At 35.8% G+C, this 27,887-nt stretch overlaps 1 protein-coding gene across 4 annotated transcripts in view; it reads right to left on the bottom strand.

Annotated features, from left to right (window-relative positions):
* The window catches only part of UBR3 (ubiquitin protein ligase E3 component n-recognin 3), a 108,917-nt gene that overhangs the window by 30,906 nt on the left and 50,124 nt on the right, over nucleotides 1-27,887 (bottom strand). For 3 of the 4 annotated variants that reach the window (XM_027911537.1, XM_027911539.1, XM_027911540.1), the window contains 8 exons: nucleotides 27,424-27,884; nucleotides 23,472-23,560; nucleotides 15,480-15,629; nucleotides 14,812-14,945; nucleotides 11,726-11,836; nucleotides 10,008-10,220; nucleotides 9,065-9,201; nucleotides 3,852-3,937 (listed from right to left, as the gene is read on the bottom strand). In XM_027911537.1, coding sequence (XP_027767338.1) covers nucleotides 3,852-3,937; nucleotides 9,065-9,201; nucleotides 10,008-10,220; nucleotides 11,726-11,836; nucleotides 14,812-14,945; nucleotides 15,480-15,629; nucleotides 23,472-23,560; nucleotides 27,424-27,884 — 1,381 coding nt within the window. The remainder of the gene's footprint in view (nucleotides 1-3,851; nucleotides 3,938-9,064; nucleotides 9,202-10,007; nucleotides 10,221-11,725; nucleotides 11,837-14,811; nucleotides 14,946-15,479; nucleotides 15,630-23,471; nucleotides 23,561-27,423; nucleotides 27,885-27,887) is intronic. The other variant, XM_027911538.1, reaches the window with a different exon arrangement.

Here is a 27,887-nt window from a genome sequence, read left to right as displayed (position 1 = left end):
ACCACCTTCCCTGACGTTTGCTGCTGTAACAGCTCACCTGGGACAACATATTCTGTTTGCCACAATATCTAATCACCAAACTTTACAGTTGTTACAAGACTAATACAGAGTGGTATTCTTAATCACAAGAGAAACATTCCAGTATCTCACACATAGGAAGAACAAAAGCGGGCTATACTTTGGGTTACTTCTGCTGAACCTGAGTGATGTTTAAAAACAAAAGCAGTTTCAATACTGTGCAAGAAAGGCTTCCAGAAAACAGTCTTCAAGTCCTAGGTAGGGTATGGATTTTTAAAATCATTCTTTCCTCATCACGTAAGACAATGTAGAAGCTGAAGGTACACTTTAGGTGAAACTTCAAAAACAGGATTACCTCTTGGAAAAATAAATGAGTACGAAAAATGGTAAAATCTACTACAGAACCTGCATATATAGAACTGCAATTTTTTATCTTTTAAATGCAACCATATGGCAGGGACAATGAAGGAAACACACAATTATATAAAGGTTTACTGAAAAGAAACCCTGTTTTATATATATATACATATATATATATACACACACACACAAAACTAGCTCTGATCCCACTAGTTATATTTAGCCTAAAGTCCAAATCTAAATCTAATAATAATAATAAATGAAAATACTGTACAGGTCTGTTCTAAGAGAACTGCATTACCTTCCATTACAAACCAAGTCTATTTAAGTGCAAGATTAAATATGACTAGCTTGCTACATAACAATTTTATGAAGCACCAATACGGAACATGAACAGCATGTGAACATTTTAACAAAGAATAAATGACATTCATGTCTCCAAGCTCCTTAATGCAAAATCACATCTATATACATGGCACCTTTCACCTGGAAGTTTGGAAGGCCTTCCATTTTTTGGAAGTTCAAGGTAAATATAAAAACACGAGTATGACTGATTGAGATGTAAATAAGACAATTTATCATTCTACCCCAAAGTGTGGAAAACACCAAGTGCATTGTGGTAAGATGCCATCTGTACCACACCCTCATCAGAAATACCATTAGAACCCCTTTAGCCATAGCTGAAGGAAAAAGGATTACTAAAACACAAACAAAATTACACAGCAGTGTAAGAAAGGAACAGAATAATATCAATGTAAACAAAGTGCTTTGTTATTGTAAGTAGAAAAAAAAATCAAGGTATGTTATCATGTTTAAAAAAAAAAAAAAAATCAATACTGTTATCAATATTCTACCATTTCAGATTAAACTCCTGTGTGCAAGTACACAAAACCAGTTGAATCATATCATGAGAAAAAAAAATTCTTCTCTCTAAATCCATCCACAAGTCTAAAGACACAGGGGATAATCTTTAAGGTCCCTTCCAACCAAAGCCACTGTATAATTCAAAGAAAAAAAATTTTCCTTACTGGGCTATTTAAATCTTGATATAGATAATTAATGCACAGTTTCACAGTGGAATTGCAACCAAAAAAATTATGTATTTTATAAATATTTTATATTTTGTAAATTAACACATTTTTAGAAGCAACAGTTGATGTAATCTTACTTAAAGCTTCTAGTTTAGAAGACAATTTTTGTCCTTGTCAAGTGTGAAGAAACTTTCTGTAAGTTTAGTTTGTTTTCTTAAGTTTAGTTTGTTCCAGTTATCTATTTTGATGACCAGGAAAACTGATTCATTTTCCGAGACATACAGAAAATGGCAAAACACTAAAAATGCTGGAATAATTAATATGATCCATGAATTTAAACAGGTTTTAAAATTGTTTTGTCTTGTTGAAGTAACCATCCAGCCTAGGACAATTCCCCAGTGCAAATACGTTCTTCATGTATCATTCCCAATTTTATAATTCTCCAAAAAGAAATTTCTCCAGTGATTAAAGTATTTTCCATGCATTTCAAGACTTCAGGAATATGCATTAGAATTCTTGACAAATCTTTCCGCTAGCTGTCAGCAAAAGGGGTGCTTCCTTTCAAAGTCAGGCCCTAAGTATGCAAGATGAGGTTGAAAGGATGGCATGGTAAGAGTGAGAAAAAAACCTGAATAATATATTATATGAACCCCAAAGTGTCAGCTACCAGGCCTCAGACTGGTGGCTTTTTTTTTTCTTTCTTTCTTTTTTCTTCAAATAACCCCAAGCAAAGAAAAGACACTTTGAGGTAGTTCCTCCCTTTGTGTCAACTGATGTAATTCAAATAGAAAGAGCGAGGTTACAGAAGTGTACACGGAGGACTCTGTGCAAAATCATTATCTTTCAGCACCTACTGACATCAGCTGGTGATGAAACACCATCAGAAACCTCATATTTTATATCTATCTATAAAGATTTTAAGTTGGTATATAAAACACAATATACTGATATGATGTCTAACATGTCACAGTGTTTTAAGATATAAGGAATGTATTTCATCCCTCTTTTATCTTAAAAAAATAAATCATATAGAGAAACTGAGATCCCCTCATTTTGAAAAACTATCAATGAGATAAAAATATGACCTTGCAGATTACAGGCCACTTCCCTGCACTCATTCTTCTAAACTCTAAAATGTTAAAAAATGGTATGACTAGTAAAGCCATGTGAAAACAGGGATACATTCCCCATGTGTAACAGCATTATGAACTTCTTTACTTTCAAGAACTTTTCAATTTTAAGCTGAAATCTCCACCCTAGACCACTCATCATCATCTTCCAAATAATATGGTTGTGAAATGGTTAACACATTAGCAAGTTGCTAAAATTCAAAGAGAAAGTGTCCATCTTTCTAGGTGAACATACAATTAAAAATATATCATAATTCAAGTAGAAATTATCTGCAGAACCTTGGTTTACTAAATGCTCCAAAATGGCAAACAGTGATCTTGAGATATTCTTTTAATACACACACTTTTCGGGTACTTTGGTCTGCTGAGAAAGGGATGTAATGATGGGAAAAGACAACGTGCAGTTTAGTTAAAGCTGCGTTTCAAAACCACAACGCATGAATGAAATTACTTGAACTGCATTTCCTGGCAGTAACAGAAGGCTTTTGTCCTAGAGGGGATGTGGACAACACAGCACCTGATGACATTTCTTTGGTGGCTTGTCACCTCAAATGATGAGGAAAAGCATCCCCCACAAATCACATACTAAAAGGCAGAGGTAGGCCTGAGCTTTCTGACATTTTTATTACTGGATCTGCTGCTATTGCTGCAGGAGCTTGCCTTAAACAAATATTAGTAGTAGTTGTATTATCCGGCTCTATTTTTCCTGACAAAAGAAAATGTCCATTTCAGCAAAAGATTAAAATATTTTCTGTTAAGAAAAAACCCCCTTCTGACAACGGGAACTGCTTCATTTGACAAATATTAAAGGTTTCAGAACAACAAAGATTTGAGAGTTTCTACAAAAGAAAATGTGCAAAACTCTCCAGCCAGTGGAGGAACTAGACAAATTAAAGACACGGGAAACAGTAGCTGCATATTTTTAAGTATATGATCAAGTAGTGAGCTATATTAGCATTCAGAAAAAACAATTTCTTTACTATTCCTAGCAACAGCCAGGTGCTTCACCCTTAAAATACTTCTAGTTTTACTCATGAAAATGTGAACATATTAAAAAATATTACATGGATATTATGACAATTGATTTCTAAATAGATTATATTAATAAGATACGAACAGCTCTAAGGAATAATTTGTACAAATTAGTTTTCCGATTTCTCAAGCAGAAACAAAAAAAACAAAGACTACTTATGGCAGAAAAATAAGTTTTAAAAGGAAAAAGTTGACATAATTTAGAAAATGTTAGAAAGAACTAGACATTTTTATTCATTATTCTAATAATTTCTATTCCTTTCAATAACATAAAACTTACTTAAACATGATCTTTTCCCAGCTGTGCTTGCACCTCCTGAACACAAATTTCCTCCTCGATGGACCAGTTCAAGTTCCAAGTTTGTTCTGTAACAAAAACGTAACAGTGTTGAATGGAACAGCATTACTGAAGCTTCTACACACATGACTGAGTCATGACAAACTCCCAGCACACACCAAATAAAAGCATCCTGTGAACTAATCTTGAGCTTGAGATACTGCCAACATACAGCTCGGAATAAAACAAGCTTTATGAAGATACTGCCTTATGTGGTTGTAAGTACTGTATTATCTGCATTGGGTTGTGACCGAAGAATTAAAAAAATGTTAATTCTGAGGCATTTTTCTGTATGCACACACGGTTCCTTGATAATGGGGGAATTTATGTGCTAATTGGAAAACACACAGATTGGCTAAATTTCAGTCCATCAGATACATCTGAAAGAGTGTTCTCTTTACTGGCAGGGCTTTTGTTTGGCTTTAAACAAACAGACAGTACAATGGATATGGCATCAACTAACCAAGTATGAACACAGTCTAAATTATAATGAAAGCACTGACCTTTATAGATAAGTTAGTTAATAAAAGCCTTGGAGGTTAATTCTGAATCAAACAATGGCATTCACTGCAGCTCATTAGTATGAAACAGGAGTTGTGTCACTAAATCTCTGCACGTCCCACTGATGCTTTCTTTCTTAGTATTATTGTAATCTGATACTTAGGCACCAATGGTTTAGGCCAAATTTGATAACTTTGTTTAATTTTGGAATTGGATGCTTCAGTGCTGCATTATCTTCTACCCCCAAGATTTGGAGCAAACAATTTATGTTATATTCTCTCAGAGCTTGTTTTAATAATTCAACATACATTTCTTCAATTAAAATAAAGGAACATAATTCTTTTATTCTGAAATGTTATTTTACTAATTCAATCCAAACTGCAAAGTTCACTCTAAACATATTTTGTCCTTTTACAAAAAATCAAACAATTTTAGGTTCAATATGATGTAACTGAATACATATTAAAATCTATTCTAGAATTTTAGGAACATAGCATATCTAAATTAGGAACACACACCCCCACAGACATATATTTAAGAAGAAACTACAAGATGGCTATTTTAATCAAAACAAATTATTTTTTAAGACTTTCAGCTCCATCAACTTGAAAGAATAACACACTTTTGATATGCAATGTTTGTTAAGATACTTTCATATGTTTTTAAAATAGCAACATTTCTGAATATTACTATCCCTAAGTTTGCAGCTTATGCCATCCATTTCTGAAGGAATGCTTTAATCCTCTCTACTCAGAAAAGGCAATTTAACATTGATAATGTGCCTGCTCAGAGCTCCATCTGGTTGCTGCTGATAAGGGCATCTGTGTGACAGGGGAATTTTCCACTCTTCAGGCGATTTGCAGTGCTCACTGAACTTCTAAAAATCTACCAGCAAGGAAGCAGGGACGGGGATTTCATATTAGTGGACAAAATAGCAACTGTAGATCAGCATGTGCTAGTTCATCATGGGAATATAAAGAAAATCAGTATGTTTTATTTCTACAAACCTTCTGATAACTAATTTGTATAACAAAATTAATGGCAGTCTTCCCTTAAATCCAAGACATTTAAGATTTCAATCTGAAAGACTACCTGAATATCTAAGAATAATTTTCTAGATCTAGAATTTTAAATTTTCCTTTCACCAAGAAATATGTACAATTTCACAAAACAAACCTCAGGGCCAATTCTGAAAAAAACCTCTTGTTGATACATACGAGGCATCATATAGCATTTTTTGCTATAAGGAATATAAGGAGAGTTATTTCTGGAAACATATACTCCTTTCACACATATCATACCAACTCTCACCTCCCACACTTCTTCCTTGCCCCCAGCTTCTCAAAGACAACAGCTTTCAGCTCAGCTTTCTTGGAAATGTATGAACCTTTTCCTTCAACACATCTTTTCCAAGACATACCTGAACTTTGGCACACAAGTGCACAGCAGAGAAAGCAGCTTCTGTGAAAATGAACACTTACCACCATAAAATATCCTACCTCAGGTACAGACCTCAATCATTTTTGAAGGAGACTTGGAGTGCTATCTCCTCCCTAATTTGAGCTCCCTTCTGCCTTGAAGACCTGAGTACCCTCTGCCCTTTACTGAAGGAAAGTAATGAAGAAAAACTGGGGTCATCTGATAGAAGTGTGGAACACAGAGCGGTCTCAGAAAGCATCCTTTGCTATCTCAGCCTCCTCAACACGAAGGAAAGAGAGGAGATAGAAAATCTATGTGAGTGACTGTTTCCCTTATCTAAAAATCTTTGCGTCACTCACTGGAGCAACAAATTTTGTAGAACACTGGCTTTATCTTCCTCACTCACAGAAAAAAACCCGAAAGATGGATTTTGCTCAGCTGTCCAGACTCATGATTAAAAACAGACCTACTTCATCCCTTCTGGTGGGCTTGTATTAAAGGAACATATTGGGGCGGGGAGGGTGATTGCATCTTTCTCAGAATTCACATGAAGATGAGTAGGGGAAAGTAAAAATGCAATGCCCTTTCCATAAAGGGAAGATATTTGGATGGACCCCCTCTTCCTATTGTGACAGAAACAGCATATTAAGCACTATCATTTTTCCCACCTCACTTTACAGACACAACATATATATGGAAAAAACACAGTTTCTGAGGCACAGGCTAGAAGTAAAAAACACAGGGCTCTTACATTAATCTACACTTGGCTGACAGAAACGGGTCCCTTCCAGTTCAGGCTATTCTATGATTCCATGCTTTGCACAGCCAAGAAAAGCACGAGACCTACAGCTATGTAATAGAGAAATGGTCCTCCAAATACTGCCACAAACGACAGTCAGCAATGCCATGAATGTGAACTACTAAAAATAAAGCTAGGCACGTATGAATTTGTGAATGACACACTACACACTCTCAAAAATGTCAGCAAAGACAAGGAGGGAAGCATATGAAAAGAGTAGAAATTTAGCAAGGTAAGACTGCAGGCAACATTGCAGCAGGAGGGAGCCAAGGAGCTGCTCTTCCAGCTGTGCATGCAAATCAGAATGCCAAGACCCAGAATGCCCCTTCTGCCAGCAAAACAGAGAGGGGCTAGCCCTCCCACTACGTGGTAGAGAATTCCTTTTAAGTTCTTTTTCTCTGCCACCAGTGATGTCTGTCTGGGTAAGAAAAAATCAAGAAAAAAGCAAGTTCCTGTTTTCCTGAAGCAGAAAGGATAAGCTATAACAAACTGGCTACATCTCGTTTCACCAGCAGTATTCCCATTCCAGCATGCAGAAATCCACTTCAAAGCTGGCCTCCAGCTGTAAACGAGCATATTTTAAGGCAGCAGATGATGTCATTTTCTGATTGAAAATGGAACACAACTTATAAGAAGATTAAGAGTGTTTAATTCACTTGCAAATATATAGAGTCAATACAAATATCACTGCATTCAAATGCTTATTTAAACAGGGACTACTTTATCTGTATGTTAAATACCAGGAAAAACTGAATAACAGCTGTAGATGGTCTGACCAAAACCAATTAACTGCTTCAGAACACATGAAACTAGAAATGCTCAAGGTTCCTGATTGGTAAGGAACAGAAGGGTATCATTTCCTCAGAAAGAACTGGATGGAAATGAGAAAGAAACAGGTTGAATGACAGGAATAACTTCCAGATGGCAAGTTACTTCAGTATATAATTTTGTATGTAATTTTAATTGTGGATAGTCCATTGTTTGAATACTTAAAATTAAACAACACATACTAAAATCATGCCAAGAAAACTCTTTCAGTTTGGAAGACGACCAGCTGACTTACATATTATTTCCATAAATACAGTCTGCAAAGTTGTATTAAAATGCCTTTTTAAAGTTGACTTTTTTTTTTTTAACCTGTAATTCTTATGCAATTATCAAGTAGTAGAAGCATATAAATCTGGACTGCTGCACTGAAAGGTGCAAGAGAAATTAACCACTTTGTAGCTGATCTGCCAGCCACCCTCATAAGTGATTTTTATGAGTTATGGTAATGATACAGAAAGGTTGGATCCAACACCTGAAATCCTTCAGTCATGGCTAAATTAAAAACTGCTGACACCAGTCTAACCTAACAAGAGGTCACAATGAGTACAAGTGGCATATTCTAATCACAGCAGTGAAATTTCTCTCCCCAGCAGGGCAAGCAGCAATAAATGCTGCTCTGGTATGAAGTATTTTTAACTCTTGGAATGAAAACAAAAATCTTGGGCTCTGTGTGTAAATATAAAAATAATATAGAGAGACATTTAAAAATATGTTTAGCTAGTATTTTAAAGATTATATAATATTATACCCAGAAATGTACTGCAATACCATTTTTGTACCTTAAATGGCACAATCACATTTTTATATGCAAAACATTAATTTTGAGTCCTTTGTATTTTTTGAAGGGTATTAAATTGTATTGATCAAACACATATAATCTTTTAACTTGCTATGTATAAAATTTAATTGCTCTTCTTAATCAGTTAAAATATTCTTGAAAAACACAGATATTTCTTTTAATAGAATTATACAATAATCTAAGTTGGAAGAGAATTCTGGAGATTAGATAGTCTAACCTTCTGCCAAAAGCTGAGCCTTAGATTTGATTACCCGGAATCCTGCCGAGCCAACTCTCGAATATTTCCACTGCTTATTTACTGAAGGCACTCAGCAATCAGAGTTTATGGAACAGCAATAGAGAAATGCTACTGGATGGTATCCCTTGTGTGCTTGCAGCTTCTCTGCAGTCAGCACCTTCCCTGAAGGCCTCTGTGAGTCAGAGTTTGGAAAATTATTTGCTTAATGAGTGTTTCAACTTCTTATGGGAAAACCTTCCATTACAGTAACTCTGAACAGATTAACCATTCAGAGTATCTTAACATTAATGCTACAGATGGAAGGGGGTACCGTTTGATTTTCTTGGAGACTTTGACTCCTTTCTCCAGGTTTTATGCCACTGCTGCACATACTGAAAATTAACTAAGAGGCGCATCATTTTGTATATGCCTGCATACGATCAAAAAATGTAACCTTGATGTACTAGGTATTCAAAGAGTACTTTTTGGAGAGGATGGAATAGTTTTCTTCAATAAAAAAAAGAAGAAAATATCTGCTGTGTAATAACATTAGTGAGAAATACAAAAATAAAAAAAACCAGAAACATACCCACCTGGCTACAGAATACATGAACAGGAAATCGTTGTCAGGTGATCCAGGACTCTTACTATAATCTGTATACTTCTTCTGTGTGGTACTTTTTATATCTTTCATTACAGACTCCATTTCTTTACTGAGATTGGTTTCAGACTATGAACAAAGACACGAGAGAACATTACTTAATTTTACCTCAACAAATGCAATGGCTGATTGCAAAGTGTAGCACTTTCATATCTGTAAAACGCATTTGCACGTTATGAAAAAATATGCATTCAAAGCCAGTATTCTGCCTCACAGAAGTGTTAAAATATTCTGGGAAGTTATTGTGATTTGTTCTGAATATAAAAACATAACTGTTTTGTCCAGCTCCTAAGGTCAAGAGTCTCACTGCTTGTGTTATTTTAAAGTATATTTGCACTACACAAGTATGCAAAAATAACACAAAGCATCTCCATCAAGATTGGAAGGCTAACAAAATCTAACTTATTCTGCCTTTCAGAGGACCTCATGAAGCTTTATAACATGTGAGCATCTGTAAACTGTTCTTTCTGTAAACAAATAATCCATATCTTAAAAAGTTCTTAACAGATATTGTTTAAATAGCTTCCAGTTACAAGAGTATTGTTGGGTTTACATTGTAAAGAAATGATAAATTGATTTTATACTACATGACTCCATTCTATGGAAATCACTACAGAAAAAAATGAAAATGTACTCCATAAAAAATTCTATTAATCACATTTTGTCACAGCTTTTCATCTGTTCCATTTTAGTAGGCAGTGCAGTAAGTACTCTAAATATTTAAAATTTCTTGATATTAAAAAAATGGTATGCTGTCTTCCATATCAGAAAAGAATGAACTTTCCCAGGTTGCCAAGTTTCTAAGAGGTCACAAATGCAATATAATGTAAAAACTGAAAGGTAGAGGCAAATTAACAAGGATCTTTCTGCCTTACACTGATGCTTACTGGGAAAGTTCCCAGCTGTTCTTGAAGATCTTCCACCTCTTGTACAAGGTCTTGCATACACTTGTTACTATGGCTTTGCCAAACGCTTCTCTCCACGTTGTTCCCAGGATAACAAGGAAGAACACTGTTAGCAAACTGCCTACAGAGGGGACAGGTAAATTCTCCTTTGTCCACCGAAAAACCCTGGAGGACTTGGTCATTCTAAAAGAAAATAAAGAAGATGTAGCTGAAATTTGCAAAATATTATAGTTTTTTTACTTTGATATTTCAGAGGTAGAGCTAAAAAATTCTAAGTGTAAAACCAAAAAACTGTAAAGAAAGAATTATTAGAATAGTTCCTGACTTTACTGACAAAGGTCTTTACTAGAGACTGTCTTACAACTCTCCAGCTCAATTTTCTTATTTTTAAGTACTTTTCATTGTCAACAATATCCCCATAATAAACCAGAAAGACCTCAATGCAGTGTTTTGAACCTTTCACGTGTGTTGTCTCTTTCTAGCTATTTCCATCAAGTCTAAAGGACTCCAAGTGCAGGCTTAAAAAAAAAACAAACCTAATCAAATAGCCATTGTAGGGCAGCAGGAGATAAAACCTCATTCTTTCTTGTATGACATGAAGGATCACAAAATGGATGCAGAAGTATGTGTTTGGGAAGTGAGGACATGTCCTCAGTATTCCTGTTACTGGCCAGCAGCCTTGCCTCAGTTTCAGGAGTTGCCTCCATGGTTTCCCACTCCTGGGAGAATCGCTAAGTAAATAATGACTGTAATTTAAACTTCATGCAATCAGCCCAGAATGCTGAGGCTTTTACATACCTTGCTGGATGTTCACCTCTGATTGTATTATGTAAAAATAAATGTTTTATCCTGATGAACCCAAGTCTATATAAATTATTTTAGTACTAAGAATGTTAGGAAACAGTCAAAATTATTATGGACTCATCTAGGTAGTAGTAAAACATGCTAGGATCAGAAGTTCACTTAAATAATTTAGACATGTTCAACAATAAGGTGGAGTAACAGTTTATTTCAAGTTTAATAGAGAATCCACCAGAAAAGTGACTTCAGAGTTTATGTGATGCAAAAAAAATTACTTTTGCAAAATTCTGTAAAGTGAAACTCCACCATGAAAGTTCAGATTTTATTGCTATATTCTTTAATTTTTATATTATGTTACATTTATCTTGACAAGACAACTACTGCTGAAAGCAAATTTAAATTAATATGGAAAAGAGAAATTCATCATGGGATCCAATCAAGATTGCACAGCTTCCTATTTCTCCAGAGGTTAAATTTCAGTAAGACCACTGCTGATACTAAAACCAGAAGGCATTGCTCACAGTTTTTCTGAAAATGGAAAGAAATCAACACAACTTAGAAAGAAAAGAAAAATTACAGAAATAACCCATAAAGTATTCTTGGGAAAAAAAGCAGTTTCATATGCAAGAAGAAGTCATAATTTAGTCTTTATTCTATTACATGGGTTAAGTATCTTTTCTGATATATCAAAATAACTGAAAACAAAGTATTTTTGTTAGCAATGTCAAGATGCAATAGGAGATTTAGTATCCATAGTTCTTGAAAACACAATAAAACATCTTGTCCATTCATGTAAACACAAGTACTCTTTCTATGATAAATTCAGTTGATTTCAGTAAGATCAGTTCAGATCCAAATAAACAAATGTGATCTTTAGTTTTACTTACCCGTAAAGATTCCATGTAAGATTTGTGACAATCTATGTGTAAAGTGTGACCACATGTTTGTACATAAACACCTCCTTCCCAGCCTATTGACACTGCTTGCAGACAGGAACTCTGAAACACAGCAAAACCAACAATGATCATATATGAAGCCATATAAGTATCTACCCAAACTTATTTTAGGATTTAAAAGATACACAGATTTTTATTTGCATGCTATCTAATTAAAAGACATGCTGTAGAAATAGGGGAACCCTCATTTTCTAAAGTATTTACTTATGCTAACTTACACGGCTGCCATCCTGCTATTCTTTCCAACCAAGAGCCAACCAGGTCAACTTCTGCAGTTCTTATCACTTAAAATAACCATTTTATTAAAGAACCTCTTGTACTACAGCCTAAAGGTGGCTCTAACTCTTCACATCTGTTCCAATAGCAGAAGTCATCCCATGTACAAGGGCAAGACACTGTTCCAATACATTTAATTCAGTTTTGTAGGTAACTAAACTAACAAGACCACTGTTATATAATTTAGGCCCAATCTGTTCTAAAATTCAGTTAACTTAGGGTTTTTAATGAGTTGTTCAACAACATTATATATAACCCATCACAGTGGGAAATGAGAACAAATACTTTTTTAGTGAACTGAGTTTTATAAAGGATTGTTTAGAAAACATTGGCCTTATTCAAGGACTGCACTTACAGTCCACGTCTAAAAAAATTACCTCACTGGTAACTTTTTTCCAGAAAACAACGGCCTGAAGAAACAGGTGCCTCTGGCACTCTTATGATAAGGAAAATTCTCCTAAAGAATATCTAACCATAGTCAGTCTAATTATTAGATCTCCATTTCTCAAAAATCTCATGCATAGACTGAAATGTACATTCTGGTTATACATTTAAGGAACAGAAAAAGATTTACGGCTACCAAAACTGGAAAACATTTTTTAGTTTAGACTTACACTAAAATGGTCAATGTATAATGCAAAATCAGTGTACCATGAATACCCCTAATAGTTCCTTTCTAAGATCTCCTTTTTTCTGCATATGAGCAGGAAATCAAAACAAAATTACAAATTTTAGCTTTGAGACCTGCTCCTGTTTACCTTGCCACAACTTATTATTCATAATGTGCTATGAGCCTCTCAGGCCATAAAATAAGGAAGTTTTTCTCCTGCTGGTGAAGTATTAAGGCCACATGATATATCTGGATAAGCACCACAGGACAAATGTTTCATTCAGGAAAATCATCATTTACTGCATGTATTTAATGAGGTTACCTCATAGCAGTTGCAAAAAGAGAAGAAAAAACCACCAAACCCAGTCTTAGCAGAAAGGTTTTACTCTATTACTCTTGAGTTGAGAAACAAATGAGATCCCGAAGCAAACCACAGGCTTGGGATGGAACACACCTGTATCAAACTATTGGTTACAGAGCACTGCGTCGTTCTGAACACAGCCCTATCAATCCAGTATACGAAATTTTATTTCCTAATCCTTAGCCATACCTCTCCATATTAAAAATAACTGCTTTCAGTGATTTTTCCTTTAATGGGCAAGAACTCTACTCCCCGACAGCAAGCATCCAATTTCAGCTAAGGAAGTGCAAAAAGGAATCAACATGGAAAGAAGTGATCTGTTTTGCCTGATCTGTACACAGCATGTAGCTTTTGAATGAGATTTTTTGTTGATTTTTTTTCTTTTAGCTAAATAAACCAACTTAAAATTTTTACACTAGGGTGAAATTACTCACTTGCCTCCTGTAATCTGTTGTTGTTAGAGGAAGGACATTTACTGGGAAGGACACAGTTGATAAATAAAAGGACTTACTGCTTAGCTCAGCTGAACAAGACACTCAAGACACTAACAGATGTTTCCATTTTTATGTCAAAAGAAATTTAAGGATTAGTTCTTTCATGCAGAGATTTGTTTTTTAGCACAGTAGTGACGTGGAAACTTGAAAGCAAAAATAGCTAATTCAACTAATGTTTGATTCAGGACTGGAATTTGTGAAAGCAGGATGTATTTGCTCACTGCTTTACAGCGTATGTTAGACTAGTCTGTTGGTTGTGTTACTGCACACAAACAGAAATATACTCTTCAGTAAGATCAAGTTTTTGGGTAATATTTTGCTTGGAACTCCTTCCATTTGTAGGATGCAAAGTCGTAAAAATAAAGCCACAGTATTAATTCAATATTTTTATTATGTCAGCAGGAAAAACCATTCATTAACTATTTGAAACAGTAAACCAACATCATCAATGTCAAAAGAAACAGAGCTTGTCCACAGATTCTTTCTGAACTAAAAATAATCTTTTGTTCGAAAATCATTTTCTGCTTACATCTTGAAGAGTTTTTCTTTCCAGAAAGGGAATTTATAATATTTGCCTTTGACTAAGGTACTTTTCTGAAAACATTGCCCAATTTTTAAAACTGCATCAAAACAACTATGAATTTTAATCTATGTTAATCTACATAAGCAAGACTTAGCTACAGTTGGCAAATTTTAGTTATCTGTGGATGACATCATAAAAAAGCCAGCAACTGTGTCAGAGTAAATAAAAACTGCCACACCTTTTCCTCCTTAAAGTCAATATCTAAAGGTGATTATTTATTTAGATATACCTAAAAGGTGGTGTCTCACTGGGACTAGCCTACAGAAGCTAATTTAAGGTCACAGGTTCCATATCCTTCTCCCCCAGAATGACTGCTCAGAACAGTTATGTGTTATCTTACACAGCTCTTTAGGCTCTAGGAAGGAAAGCCACAGGCAGCACTTCCACAAAGGTCTACAACTGAACATGTCCTGTTAACCAACAAGAACTGGCTCTCAAACTTAAATACGAAAAGCTATAATTTGGCTTTGTGAAGGAATATGTAACTGTTTTTGGAACATATAATTAGGGGAAAGCCAGACACTATTTAAAAATAAGGACCCTATAAAATGTAAACACTTCAGAACAACTGCAACATGGAAAAGTGTTCACTAGATGTAGAACTGAAACTAGGAGAACTCTAATTTGTAATTTCATTTATCTTTTCACACAAGTTTTTCACAAGTGGCAGTACTGTTCACATGAACAACTTACATCTTTGAAGTATCTCTGTAAAGTTGAAAGCCTCACGTCGTGCAGAGCTGCACAGGTGTCCCAGGGATATATCTGTTCCTCCTCGGTAGTCGGCAGTCTCTTTGGCTCAGTGCTATTACGGCACTGCCCCAACACTGTATGAACAAAAGCAGCAATAAGGAATGCAGTGGATATCACTATGCTAAACAATTAAGAAAAAAAAAAATCAGGTAATTCTGGTTTGTAGCTGTAATGTGCTTTGTTGGTGCTAAAAAGTAAAAAAAAAAAAATTAAAGAAACTAAATACTGAATATTGTGCTTTTGCACTTGTACGTAAAGTACATATATTTATATATATGCATATGCACACAAACACATATCTACATATAGACAAACTGATGGCTGTTTAATTTTCATTTTCTTTTAATACTGATTTTCCTGTAAGTCTACTATACACTCTACATTTGCAAAAGCTAACAGGAATTAGGAGGGAATGGAACTCTGCTTTTTTCCCAAACATTTAAAAGTTTTCTCAATATCCTTAAGTTACACTTGTGCCTCAGAGAAGACCACTCACCAAAAAAATAGGAGACTCTGGGCTTCCAGGCTTCATGAGACACAACAGTATTTACACAGATGTGTTAAAAGCTGCAGAAACATTGCTTTTCCTGCAAGCCTCACATTCATACCTGAGGATGCTTGCAATAGTACAACTAGCCCTGTCGGTCTGTCCTCAGTCGAAGGTCCGCTTTGTCCACAAATCACACAGTCATAGATTGCCTCAGAAACGTGCTGCTCGGACGTAGCCACCTCCATGGCGATATCAACATCTGGAGATTCTATCAAAGAATAAGAAAATTTATATTCAACAGAGGCAAAGAAATCCAATTGCATCTGCACTGAGGTAGTGATGAAAAAACTCCAAAATAATTTCTCTAGTTTATGTACAACTGAAGCATGGACAATTAGTTGAAACTAACCTTGCTGCTTCAAACAAAGACACCTACAAAATAAAGTGCCTGTCTTCTCATATGTAGAATCACTTCCTGAGGAATTAAATGTTTCATTCAAGTTTTTTATCAAACTTGATCTCTCTAAAACATCTGTAAAGAGAGATCTAACTTCTATTTCATTACATACTATACTGAAAACTTACAACAGAGAGAGATGAAGGGCAATGGATATGAATCTCTAGTAAAACCAGATTTGCTGAGTGAAACAACAATTAGTAGGAAAAAGTGAACGTGGAGACCTTAGAAATAATTCTAAGATGCTTAGATGTAGTAAATGAAATGTGCAACTTAAATGTGAAGTTTTTATTTTAATATGAAACTGTGACAATTTTGTGTGCATTGAGAAAGTTATCAGATGTGATGCAGCACACGTTTAGCTGTAAACGACATATCAGAGATCTGGTTGTTTAATGGTCCACATTACTACTTTGTAGGTGCACAGACAGAAAGGTTCAAGGCTTAGGACCAGCCTCGAAGTATCAAAGCCATTGTACTTGACACGGCTTTGTTCACATGACAGTTGGTGGTGCTGGTTTTGGGGCAAGCAATTTTAGGTTATGGTACAATCCAAGGTAAGAATTCTTTATTGGTTTGAAAGAAAAGCATCTTAGGAGCAAAGGATCCTCTCCTGACTGCTCAGGAACATACATAGTCTGCCTCTTGACCTAGAATACGAGGGTTGTTTCTTTCCTAGAAGATAATTTTTCCAAAGAAAACACTTGTTCCCTACCTTCAACCACACTCTTTATCTCCCTGATTAAGTAGGCAAAAATACTGGATAGAGAACCCAAAAACTGTGAGTACAGCAACAGTCCTCATGCAGAATTGCTTTTAGGAGAGCTGCTGTCTTCTGAAAATCCATGACAGTTCAGCACAGGAGGCTGCTGCCATAAGGAGAGGGCTGTTTGATGCCAGGCAGTGAATTTCTCTGCTATAAAGAACCCCATGCAATACTCTTGCTCACAGGGAAGAATCAAAATGACACTGTTTTAGTAACTATTGATTTCCCAGACAGTTGTTGAGGGTCATATGAAAATGAACCCCAATCTTCGTTGACATGCAGTTAATATTGTACACACGTCTATCACCATCTAGTGGTAGCCACATGTACAATAAAAGAAAAAGCACAAAGCATCAACTGCAAAACATCCAGAAAACCTAGAAGCAAATTGTAGCACAGAATGGAGGAAATCAACACTAATGCTGTATTTTTGAATTTAACATCACCTCACAATTGTGTAATGCACACTCATGTACACCTGTGTATCAAAAGCATGACACAAGAATGATTAGTTTCAGCCTTCTTATTTCACTTTCTCTAAAATATTGTCAGTACAACAGAAAAGATGCATCTATTCAACATTTTTCAGAAGTGTAAAAAGAGAATACGGTATGTCATGCTGATTTTAAACAATTCCATGTAAGTCCTCAAAATCAGTCAATATTTAATTTACAAAATAACATTCATTCATCACAGGTTGCATATTTTTAACCTGAAGGAAAAATAAATACAGAACTTAGTATTTAAAAGATGTTTCAAAGTAACTCTATATGCAATCTATGCTTCCATTGCCTATATGAAATAGGCATGTGAAAATCAGGCTAATTTAATTTTAGATCCATGGTCACGATCAAATGCAGGTTTCCTTCTCACCTACTTAGATTTAGTGCTATGCTACTTTGGCAAACAAGGAAACTAAGCTTCTAGTAGGAAGGAAGACTTCCTAATAAAATAATTTCCACCCAAGCTAGTGAAAGAAAACAAAGGGAAAGTGGCAAAAAATTAAAATCTCAAACAATTGGCATATCCAAAAAACTGCAAACAAATAAAATCCCTCAATTCTTCTTGAATGGACTACAATAAACCTGAATTACTCACTTAACCTGGTTGTTAGCTTCTTTGGAAGATAAGACTTCAGTTTGTCTGAAAGAGTACATTTTGACAGTGTAATTCCTGGTTTGAAAATGTATCAGTGGCAGTCCAGAAAAAAAGAAAGCAAGCTACACATAGAGCAATAATCTCAATCTTGTCTTCCTTGCCTTCTGGAGTTTTGCCTCTGTGGAGCTCCAGTGGAAGCAAACTGACACTGCCCAACCAGCTCTGTGATCCACACAGACTGTTAAGGACTAGGATAGGACAAACACATTTCAACTCAAAAAAAATGTTGAAAATGAGAGGGATTCTTTCCTACAAACCTTCTTCTAAAATATTTCATTAAAGCATTGATAATTGTGAATATAAAGTCACTGCCATTTCTCCATTACACTTCCTTTGAGTTATATATTTCCTATTTCACATGGGGAAAGTAAAACTATACTGCATTTTACTGCAGCAGTAGTCATATAGAAGCTTAAAACCTCCACAAATTTTAGCTCCACACCTTTTTTTTTTACCCTCCATTTCATATAAACAAAAGCACAGAAATGCTTTGTGTTTCGCAGAGAAACCCGTGGAGCCTTTATTTAAAGTGACTGGAGTTGTAATGCTATTTTACTGATTTGATTTAGAAAATACAGGTTCTTGCCAATTTTTAAAGCATTTGCTAACATCCCCTAGCTCCCAAGATTCAATTATAAAAAGACAAATTCATAAAAATTATTATTTTATTAAATGTCTTGTTACACTAATGAAAAGATTTTATAGTCAAACACTGATTCCATTATAACATAAAATCTCACCATCCCGGCTAAAACCCACACCTGAATCACCACCAAGAACCATCACATGAACAAAAAACATCAGTTTTAACTAAAAGGTTCATTTTGCTTTCACTGGTGCACAACCACCCAGCCTTCCTTTCCAACAGTAGGAAGATATTTCTTTGAAAAACAGCCTTTTGTGTTATGTTGCCTTACTGAATGCCAAAGGTATCCTTTGCCAGCCATTTGCTAAGATAGTTCAGGTATATACTTCATCTTTCCAACTGGTTTGGTAGGAGCATGAAATTTTGTTCTGCATGAAAACCACAGGTACCCAGAACAAGGGTAACATCTTGTTACTCTGAAGAGTTACTCCTGAAGATTCACAAGTAGGTAGAGGCACCAGGAGCACAAGAGAGACCAGGGTGGCTTTAGTTGCTAGGCTGATGCAGAGCTTTACCAGCCAGGCAGCGCTCACATGAGACAGCAAGTGCCTCCTAGTTAAGCAACGATGCTCACAGTTCAAAACTCTGACTCTCCAAAGATTTAACTCAACTGATTTCATAAAGACTTGTCCTAATGATGTCAATATGTGTGGAGAAGGAGCAAATGGAAGATACAAGGTAAGACACCCAGTATTGGTATCAATTCTCCAAGTTTCTCTTGTGAGATCTGTCTAATGCTATAATACATCTCATCCCTTTACAGGTGGGTTCTGGAACTTTCTTTGTCCTTATGAATTATTCTAGATATCTGGATAAATATGAACTCAAAACAGCAAAGGAGGATAAAAACATTTAAACTGTGACAGAAATCGAGGGCAGAGCCAAACACTATCGTTCCCAAGAGTTTTTTAAAAAGTTAATTATTTAGCTCTTTGTTCGGTTTTGTAGCACTGGAAGTGATAGGCACAAAGTTACAAAAACCTATCATTTCCTACCTCCTAATAAATACTAATCAGTCTGGTGAAAATCTAATAGACTCTTTTATTGTAGAATACATTGCTGCCTGAATTTCTTTTTATTTCAACTCTCCAGAGCTAAGGATGCATTCCATTACTTCCCTATCCAGCAAAACCCCAGAACCCAAAGGGCGTTGTAAACACAGTAACTAGAGTTCACAATTTCTGTTGACTGTAGTCAACATTTGTCCTGCTGTATACATTGTGTCAAAGTGGCCCCTTGGCATCAGAGCAACCATTAGTATGCTAATATTCTTTGCCCTGACCCAGCATATCTATTCTCGAGAGATCAGTACCTAATTTATTTTTCTATCTGGGTTCAGAAGATTGAGTGTTAGGAAATGTATGTCACCTTGCATTAAAACTCTGCACTTCTTTAAACTCTAGCTACGGAACGTTTGCTTGAAGGACAAAAATACGTCCTGCTAAGACACATCACAAGAAAAACACAAAAGACCATGCATAATTATCAAGAGGCATTAAAAATATTTAAAAGTCACACTGGGCACTTCAGAGACAACAAAACTATGGAAGAAATGAGCGGTATCTTAATATTTATAATTAACAAATTAACTAATTTACAAATTTTCACTAAGATGCATTTGATTAAATGGTTTGGCAGCTTGTCTGGAATGGATCGTAATATTTCATGCTTATATAATTCATATCACTGTAATTTGTTAAAAGGCTACTATTAACCTGAACAGAGTGATTTATTTTTGTTCTTATCAAGTCCTGCCTGAAGGTAGTGAAGTTTCAAAAATCTCCTGCACAGAGTTCCATGTCACAAGATAAAGCACAGTCTCACACTGAGAAGGTGCCCTCAACGATGCCAAAGCAGCGAGAACCGGGAGACTGGAAGGCCTATGGAGTTGAAGCTGTTACAACACATTTTTGACTCCCTAGTCACCCTTCTCCGATATTTGAAGAGCTCTCTATCTGCTGTTCTTGGAACGATGATTCTTGGGTTATTTTTCTACTTTTTTCATTTATCCTGCAGTCAAATAGCTAAAGACAGCACACTGGATTCTGTTCTACCCTAGTTCATTAACATAACTGTTTCTAAATTTCACCTAATTACTTCCAGGCAAGCTTGAATGGCAATGCAGTTCTGCAGATGTCACAGAATATAAATAGAAAGTAACAGGGGGCACAAATGGAAAGTGATACATAATTGGAATTTTTTCTATAGTCATTATGTGAAAGAAAACGCCAACCTTTATTTTCAGACTCTCAGATGAATTTGCGCATTTCAGTTCAAATAAACAAATTCTGCTGGTAAAGTGAGACACATTTAATACTGAATAATTAACATAAAATTGGGTAAGTTCCTTTTAAGCCATGTTTCATTGCAGTATCCCAACAATCACAGAGGAATACCTCAGGGATTAACAGTGGCTCTGTGCACTTTAACACACACTTGGGCAACTATTAAGTTTATGGGGGTTTAATAAAATAATCTTTAAGCTTTGGTTATTCTCCGTTATTCCTCCTATCACCTTCCCGACACATTTATATTCAGAGTATTTTCAGACTTCTACATTGTCAATAGAAAGGTGGTATGAAATTTTCAAGTGCCATATCTAAAAGCAATTACATCAGTTCTCACACTTATGACTGAATAACATCTTCTTTTCATAGATGAAGTTTCGAAAGATGATAATAATAGTTTGCTCAAATGACACCAACTGAATCAATGACAAAGTGAGGGAGCTGAGGCCTCACCATTCCAGCATTTGGCAGTGTTATTACAGTTACAACAAATGATCAAAATGAAGAAATAAGCCTACTGCCGCACTTCAGTCTATAATAAAAGTAACAAGCAACAGAGCTTGAATATGTGAGAAGGGAACGTGTGTTAACCACCTGATTTCAGCCCAGCTACGCTACAATTGAGGGTAAACCTATGAATTATAGTAGTTTTAAACTGAACCCCTCCAGAAAGATTAGTTTCAGAACTCTTACCCTGCCTTGTGTTTTAAACTTAGTGTAACAAAAGTTTCTGCAACTTTTGCTGTAACATATAGAGACTACATTCACAGCCAAACAAATCACTTTGGTTAAACAAACTGAAGAAAATAGTCCTGGTAAAAATTAATCTAGATTTTTAGATAAACCCCACACACTATAATGGAATATGTTCTTCCTTTCTGTGAGCTATTTTAATGCCAGACAGAACACAAAAGCTTGTTAATACTGAACTATAGCATTCCTGCAATGTATTTTTATAACAAACTCAGAAAATGGAATCACAACCTAGCAGACACTGAGAACAGTTAGTGAAAAAACAAGTAATTATTCAGCTAACAAAAAGCCTGGAATTCTATTAAGTTGTTGCCAAAAAAATTCTGTATGCAGAATAATTTTACGAAAACGTATTCCACTTAGTTGATCCTACCTAGTGCTGTGCATGACCTGGTATAACTGACAACAAACACTACAGTTAAAGTTAAGATATCTGAAGGTATTAATTCTTTAAATACTAGGAAGAAAACATGCATGCCCCAGGAACATTTTAATGCACAATTATAAACACAAAGGCCCAGGTTTGCCTGGTAGAGAAATTAAAGGTTCTTTTTAACATTAAGTAAAAGCTAAGTATATCCAGTCCTTCACCCATATAAATAATGCTTAATTTACTGATTTAACCAGCATGATTGATCCACAGATCAAAGCAGTTCTCTTAAACATAGCTTATAAAACTCATGCATGAAAGTATTTATGCATATTTATGTATATATGCAAATAGGGCTATTGATAGGTGTATATATATAGTTACATCTGATTTAATATATAAAACACATCAATTTCAAAGTTGCAATATGAAGAATTCAAAATATAGGTGACTGCAGAATCAAAGTTTCCAAGTTATTTTCAATTAGCCATGATTATATAAAGACTTAATTTTTAATAAGTAGAACTATAAAGCTCTTCTTCCCTTCCTCCTTCAACAAATAAAAAGAAATAACTACCCATTTAATGAGGATGACTTACAACACAAAGTCTTTAGAAAAAAATTAGTGTATTGCACACCTTCCAAACATAACAATACAGTGATTTATTTCACAGAATCATAGAACAGTTTGGATTGGAAGGGACTTTAAAGATCATCTACCATAGACAGGGATGCCTTCTACTAGACCAGTTTGCTCAGAGCCCCATCCATGACTGCTGTATCCGAGACCTTAATAAGTCTAAGTGAACTCATCTTCTCAGCAACCTACGAACTGAAGTCAGACATTTCAAAAGCCAGACTTTGCCAGCAAATACAGTTGGCAAAATATTTGTAACCAGTGCTTAAACTCAAATGAAAACTACATAGCGGATGATACTCGATTAAGGGGAGGGGGGGGAGATTCCTGCTTTTTCTTATCTTTCAGAAGTGCTAATTTTCAATTAAGTAACCCAGATGACAAAAATATTTTCCCTTCCTCAGTTAAACACAGACTAATCAGCATTATGCACTTCTACAACAGATTCTCAAGAAAAACAAGAGCTGATTCTGCTGCAAAGCCTGTGCATGAAATAGAATACAACGTTATCCCTTATTGCAACTGATCTAAAAGCTATGGGTTCCTTAAATCTATAAATTCAATCTATTTAAAATGCAAAACTTTTACCTTATTAAAATTTGAGGCTCTGAAAAGAATCTTAAATTTTATAATCAAAGAAAATACAATCTTTAAAAGACAAACTAATTTTGGGACAGTTTATATTGAAGGTAAATACTTTAAAACATCGCACATATTTACTATTTCATCCACTGTGTATTAAGAAAAAATGGGAATAAATTTATGTCCTACTAATTTAATCTATTCTTTAACATGCATTTGGTAATATCTGTCCTATAAAAGATAAGTTTAAGCCTCTTAAGAAGTATTTAGTAAACAGGCGGATACAGAAGTTGAATCTGGAGGGAGGGTTTTCAGTTTCATTGGGATGGTTGATGGTTGGAGTTTCTTGCGTTTGTGTCTTTGTTTGTTTTTTAAACTGTTGGAGTAAAAACCTTAATACTAACATGGGGCAGAAGGCAAAAAAAGCAAGCAGTCAACCACACAATAACTTACCAACATCCATGGCAGTTTCCATGAAGCTTTTCTGCCTTGAGGCAAATTCAGCCAACAATTTCTGTTGCCTTTCTCTAGCCTTCTGTCGTCTGAGTGAAAGAAGAAGGGGGGAAGAGAAAAAAAAATATTATGGAGTTATATAATGTCAGGCTGATTACAGTTACCATCTTAAATAATCACTCAAAATTCAGATTTACAGTAAATAAAGGAATAATTTCCAAGCCTAAAAAGGAATTTCTTGCTTTAAAAGTGGAGTTTAAGAAATCAGTATTATTCTGAGTGTGAAAGAAAAGAATAAAATCCTGTCTTAAAACACCCTTCAGAAAACCAAAGGATCTTCTGAAAGACTAGGATATAACATTGTGAAAAAAAAGAACACAAGATCTTATTTTTGAAACTTTTTTTTCTGTTACGCATGGGAAGAATAACAGAGTGGAATACCAACTCTTCTACAAAAGCAAGTACTGCTGTGAGCAACCAGTGTTTACAAGCTAATAAAAATAATAGCCTATCTCACTCCCTTTTGTATCAAGCATGATGGCAAGAGAAACAACTACAGATAATTTGTTTTTCAGCTAAGGCTCCTCACAGTGGGTCTTTGTCCCCCACCTCCACCTGAGATCCTGGTCACCAACAGCTTTTAGACCTGGACTTAAAGAAGCTTGAGATTGCGTCCAGATTCAATCCCCTTATCTCCCTGGAGCCAAGCTGACTTCACTAACTTTTTCCTCATTGTTTATCACAGCTCTGGATTTACAAATGGAAGACATTAGAGATTTATTCTTGTCTACCCTTCTAATTAAACAGTATTAATGACCTGTACAAGGTTATATGACCAGCTAACTCCCTAGATAAATATACACTGCAGTGCATAGAGGAATACTGATGGATGTAAAGAGAGAAAGAAAATAGACACTCATTCTCCGTAATCTGGCAAGAGTTTACATGGAAAATGGAAGAACGGAAGTGGGAAAACCCAACAAAACCCCTACACCCCAGCTGCTCACCACATGGAACATGCAAACACCCACAGGCCCCGTGGCTGGTGTGTTTATGCAGCACTCCCCAGGGCACCTGTGGAAGCTCTATCACAGCTACATGTTCTGCACACCAGCATTTCCAATGAATTTCTTCCCCTGCTTAGAGATCATTCAGATAACTAACATGGGATTTAAAAACAGCACTTGGCATCTGATATGCTGATGGGTGAGTCATCTTCAGACTCCGGCACTGTCTGATTATCATTGTCCTGGCACAGGAACAGACATACACAGGCCCACAGTAGCCTCACATACTGTACTCTGTTATCCTGAGGCGGCCTGTTTATAAGTCAAAGCTTCTAACTTGTTTTCTTAATGCCCCAAATATCTCTGCCCATTTATCTGTTACATTGTACAGTCACCATTTCTCAAAATAACTTCTATTTGCAACAACACTAAGATTCATTATTCTGAGGATCAGAGCAGGGCATTTATTAGACCTGGTTTTATTTATTTCTCCCTGGAAATTTCTCAATATACACCTTGACTAAAAGCAGAGTGACTGTAAATAGATGCCTTTAATAAGAAGACATAAACAAACTCTGACAGATTCAGTACAGCTCAGTAATTTTCCATGATGGCCCATGGGAGTATGACACTGCAATTGAAAAAATACTGCAAGCAGCTCAAGCTCGCTTCTAGCTCTGTATTTCAGTTTCTATGGTAACAATTCATTGCCTGAGAGATGCCAAGTTTGTCATTATATGTTGAAGTAACCAGAAAGGGTGATCATTTAACATGCTCAGTCTTCACTGACACAAAACTGGATTTGAGGGGAAAATTAAAACAAAATCAAAAAAGTAAAATCTGCAGCCTGACAATATGAACACAGTCAGCTCATGAGTTTAGTCATTTTAGTTACCATGCTGTCCACTAATACCATTAAAAATCTGGGAACACTCAGAACAAAGAATGGAAAACATTTATTTTCATCATTACATTAGCCCCCAAACTTAACTGAAAACTTTAAATGCCTCCAAAAGATCCTTGAAATTATCACATCCTTTATAGAGGGAAAGGAATAACCTCATCCTTTTTCTATATGAAAAGTTACTTGTTTCATCGATTCCTGTGCTTCTCCTGTACATAAATTTAGCACTATTGAGTACCACAGTACTGATTAGGTGTCCAAGATGTAGCTGTGTTTTATCTAAAGCAGCCATTCATTGTGTCTTTCTCTGACAGACAATTTTACATGCTAAACCTTGACTGTTTCTCTCATTTACTGAACCATTACAAGGGATGTTGAAAATTAAACTATTAACCAAACACTGGCAAGAAAAAAATAATTTTACTTTGTAAAGCATGTAACTTAGATGAACATATTAAATCTATTTTTCTTTCCTTTTTTTTTTTTTTTTTGTTATGTGCAATTTTCAACTACAGTGTAGGTGCTGGACATATCTGCAATAATTTAATGAAAAAATATTTTAAACCAAATAAAAATAGCAGGATAAATAAAGGTAATCCAGAAACCAGTTGAGTCACATGACTGCACATTTCTACCCAAATTGCTAGATCCATACTCATAGTCTGGTTACACAAAACATTCAAAATACTGCATGAATGAGCACTCAATCATCATCTCGTCCATCCCAGCCTGTGCTCTGTCCCCCCTTTAGTTAATGTGCTAAGTACAGTGACCTGAACACCCCACCCTCTATGCCCCAACCCTTTAATGCTATTCCCTGTCCTCTCGCTTCAAGTATCATGTGCCAGTCTCTTGCACTGACCAGCAGCCAGTCTCTTCCCACTGCCCTACTCCAGACAACTCTTCTTTCCAGCTGACTCTATCACATCCCCCAAATGCCAATCTGTCTTACTCATGCCCTTCAGACATTTGCATTACTGTTCTACATTACCCTTCTCCTACCAACTCTCAAGACCCCATTCTTCCCGACTTAGATTTTTACTAAGTTTTTTTTCACTTGCTACTTTCCTCTGAATATTTTTGTCCTGACAACCCAGTTCTTCTCTAACGTGCCCACATCCCAGCTTGAGTCTTCTCACATCAGCTATTCACTTGACCTGGCATCTGCCCTTTGCTCAGTAGTACATCGACCATAAGGCACAAGGTTTCTCCTTCCAGTCCCAGTTTCAACACTGCTCCTTCCAGTCCTAGTTTTCATCTCTACCTCTAAGCTCGAGTTGCTGTCCTTTAGGCATTTGAACCAATGATTCGTCTTCCCTAGGACTCTGGTGCCAATACCAGCTTTGCTGACAACAGAAGAGAAGAGGCTCTCTGCATTTGGTTTCAATAGTGCCAGTTCTCTGGGGGCTCTCAGGACTCCTTATGCCTCAACCTCAACCTCAAAACTGTGCAAGCTTTTTCCCAAAAACATTTCAGCCCAAGACAGGCAACTGGTTTGCAAGTTTTCAGGTCACATAATAGGAAAACATGATGTTTTAATTTTTTTTTTTTTTAAGTAAGAGCTACAAAAAAATTAAAAGCATACTTTTAAAATTGAATGGCTCAGACAAGTAAAAAAGGTAGAATTACCAAAACCATATATATTAAACAAGAGCCAAAAACAATCATGGTCTGATGTGTGCATGTGAATGAACAGACAATAAAAATAAAAATTCTAACTCATCTTAAGGTTAAACCACAAAAATTAACACAATCTTAATTCTACACCTTTGTATATATGAGTAGTATACACAGCAACATGAAGGGTCAGCATGTGTATCACATAAAATTATTATGAAAGTTTTCTAATTTAAAGATCTAAAATACAAGGTGCAGATCCTACCCCAGTACCCATTCAAATCGTGCATATTAAAAATGGATAAAGAGAACTGTAGAATTAAGACTTATTCTTTTAATATGTAATTCGTGCAAAAACCTAGAAACAGATCGACAGATGCACAACACACACTTTCCTACTGCCTCTTTACTGAGTTAACGTTACCTTTCTTCTTTATCCAAAGTTTTCTTCTCTGCAGAACTTATCTTTTTTGGGGGGACAGGAGGTGTCACCTTCCTGCATATCTCTTCAATTATACGTTTGTTCAATCTGCTCTGTACAGCAGCTTTTAATAAAATTCTTTCTACTGCCGTCATTCCATCACCGTGAGAATATCTTGGAATTTCTGGGTGGATTAAAACATCCACATCGTCCAACCACGGAGGATAGTAAGAGTTTTGTTTTCCTGAGAGTTTGTGATGCAGTTTAATCAGCAAGGACAGTATGCTTTCCTTGACTTCCAGGATGGCTGTGGTCAGCTGTGGAGTTGCACCAGGTGCTGACCATTTCATGGATGTTTTGGGCCGAACCACCTGATTTGCCTCACTGGTGTTCCGATTGATGATCTCCTGAAATTTCTTCCGACGTTCTGCGACCAAACTGAACACTTGAGCTGTCCCCGAGTTCTT

This window comes from Empidonax traillii, unplaced genomic scaffold (genome assembly GCF_003031625.1).
Source record: "Empidonax traillii isolate 1590-97213 ecotype Southwest subspecies unplaced genomic scaffold, ASM303162v1 scaffold33:size3420811, whole genome shotgun sequence".
NCBI lineage: Eukaryota > Metazoa > Chordata > Aves > Passeriformes > Tyrannidae > Empidonax > Empidonax traillii.
This window is presented reverse-complemented; position numbering and strand designations above follow the sequence as displayed.